The following is a 2,796-nucleotide window of genomic DNA, read 5'->3' as shown; positions in this document are numbered from 1 at the left end:
ATATACACTATTTTAAAAACAGACTTCAATGAAATAAATTATATATGCATTAGTCTTACTTGGAAATCATCCTTCATCCTTCATCAGAGAAGCCATATGATAATCAGATGCTCAAATAATAAAAGGTTTTTCTAAATTGATAATGGACCAAATAAAGCAGTGTACTCATTAGTAAAGGGGAAGCACAAGGATGGGAAATTACTATCACCTAAGTATCACTATCACACTACATAAAGTCTGCTTTTGTTCTTTCCTCCAAAGGAAATTTAAAACAAAGAAAAACATCACATGACTTCTAAAGGAATTTCACTATGGAAAGGCATAACTTCTGTTTAGAGAGCAAAATAAACTCACCAAGGGCCCAATATTGTAAAGAAAGAGGAGAAAGAGACTGTGGAAATTTTCTAATGAAAACAAAACTATTATCAGAAGAAAAAAGCAGAAACCTGGAAGAGTACAATAAGCAAGCCAACAGAGCATTAAGACCAAAAGGTAAACCTTAACCCACCTGGAATTCCTTTCAAACACAGGGGAAAATACTTCAAAGAAATTCTCTTTTGCTTCACTTTTGGAAGGAACTGAATTATCAAAAGTAGGATCTACACTGTTAAATGCTCGTCTTTTCACTGGATCAGACAACATTTCATAAGCTGAGGAAAAAAATTACAAAGTCACATCACCATGACTCTGTACATCTTTTTTCTACGAAAAACATTTTCCCATTAAAAAAAGTTGTGAAATTTCATATATGAAATTGTGTGTTTGGGGTGGGGAAGATTTAATTTAGACAATAACAGCTCTAGCACTACTAGCTATAATCAAATTTAACTAAGTACTCGTGGTAGACAAAACAGGTAAATACTCACCTTCCAAAAAATAGGACACTCTAGGGAAAAGAGCGAGCTGGAAAATTAACTGTTAGATCCCAAGGTTATAAAGAATCAAAAGCTCTTAGGCTTCTGTGTAAGAATATGCCAATTTTCAAAAGGTATGCGTACAATTTTTTAAAAAATTGGTATCAAAATGTAAAATCATATTTAAAGACCCATTTAGAAATGGTTACCAACATTAGTTTGCTTAAGGCTATATGACTACGTTAATAGCAATAAAAGTTGCAAACTATGTACTATGATATAATCAACTTCTTGATTTAAATTAGCAAAACATCTGAGGAAGAGTTTAGGCCCACAGAGCACCTGAAATGGGAAAACGTCTGCATTACTATTCTCATCATTAAATACAATACTTACATAAACTAACTCTAGGATGAGATTCTCTTAAGAATTACCTGAAAACCAAAATCATATTCATTGCCACTGAGTTGATTTCGACTCATAGTGACCCCACAGGACAGAGTAGAACTGCCCCATAGGGTTTCCAAGGAGTGGCCGGTGGATTCCAACTGCTGACCTTTTGGTTAGCAGCCTGAGCTCTTAACCACTGCCCTACCAGGGTTCTCAAGAATCACCTGAGGATCTTATTAAAATGCAGACTGACTCAGTAGGTGTGGGGCGGGGCCTGAGATTTTGCATTTCTAATAAGCTGCCGGGTGTTGGTGATGCTGCTGTTTGTGGGGACCTCACTTTGAGTAGTGAGGCTCTAGGGAGATTGCTAGAAATAAACTGATGAAACAAAAAGTGTTTTAAAATGTTATTTGTTGTTGTTAGGTGCTGTTGAGTTGGCTCTGACTCATAGCAGCACTATCTACAACAAAATCAAACACTGCCTGGCCCTGAGACATCTCTACAATCGTTGCTATGTGTGAGCCCCTTGTTACACTCACTTTGTCAATCCATCTTGTTGAAGGTCTTCCTCTTTTTTGCTGACTCTCTACTTTATCAAGCATGATGTCCTTCTCCAGGGACGGCTCCCTCCTGTAACATGTTCAAAATACGCAAGACCAAGTCTCACCATCCTCACTTCTAAGGAGCATTCTGGTGTTCTTCTTCCAAGACAGATTTGTTTGTCCTTCTGGCAGTCCACAGTATATTCAATATTCTTTGCCAACACCATAATTCAAAGGCATCGATTCTTCTTCATTCTTCCTTATTCGTAGGATATTCATATGAGGCAATTAAAAATAGCATAGCTTTGGTCAGGCTCACCTTAGTCCTTAAAGTGACATCTTTGCTTTTTAACACTTTAAAGAGGTCTTTTGCAGCACATTTGCCCAATGCAATATGTCATCTGATTTCCTGACTGCTGCTTCCATGGGCGATGATTGTGGATCCAAGTAAAATTAAATCCTTGACTTCATATTTTCTCTGTTTATCATGATGTTGCTTATTGGTCCAGTTGTGAGGATTTTTGTTTTCTTTATGTTGAGGTGCAATCCATACTGAAGGCTACAGTCTTTGATCTTCACCAATAAGTGCTTTAAATCCTCTTCACTTTCAGCAAGCAAGGTGGTGTCACCTACATATCACAGGTTGTTAATGCATCTTCTTTCAATCCTGAGGCCTTGTTCTTTATATAGTTCAACTTCTCAGATTATCTACTCAGCATACAGACTGAATAAATATGGTGAAAGGATATAACCCTGACTCACACCTTTCTTAACTTTAAACCATGCAATATCCCCTGTTCTGTTCCAACAACTGCCTCTTGGTCTAAGTACAGGTTCCTTATGAGTACAATTAAGTATTCTGGAACTCACATTCTTTGCAATGTTATCAATAATTTGTTATGATCTACACAATCAAATGCCTTTGCATAGTCAATAAAACACAGGTAAACATCTTTCTGGTATTCTCTGCTTTCAGCCAGGATCCATCTGACAACAACGATATCCCTTGT

The 2,796-nt window shown here is 37.0% G+C and overlaps 1 protein-coding gene across 1 annotated transcript in view; it reads right to left on the bottom strand.

Moving 5' to 3' along the window:
- Window positions 1-2,796, bottom strand: part of DNAJC2 (DnaJ heat shock protein family (Hsp40) member C2) — a 35,638-nt gene that overhangs the window by 15,313 nt on the left and 17,529 nt on the right. The window contains exon 4 of the mRNA XM_023725513.1: window positions 509-656. Within this exon, the coding sequence (XP_023581281.1) occupies window positions 509-656 (148 nt within the window). The remainder of the gene's footprint in view (window positions 1-508; window positions 657-2,796) is intronic.

The sequence above is a fragment of the Trichechus manatus genome, unplaced genomic scaffold, assembly GCF_000243295.1.
Source record: "Trichechus manatus latirostris isolate Lorelei unplaced genomic scaffold, TriManLat1.0 scaffold00326, whole genome shotgun sequence".
In the NCBI taxonomy this organism is placed as follows: domain Eukaryota; kingdom Metazoa; phylum Chordata; class Mammalia; order Sirenia; family Trichechidae; genus Trichechus; species Trichechus manatus.
The sequence above is the reverse complement of the archived record's forward strand: the minus strand, read 5'-3'. Positions and strand labels throughout refer to the sequence as shown.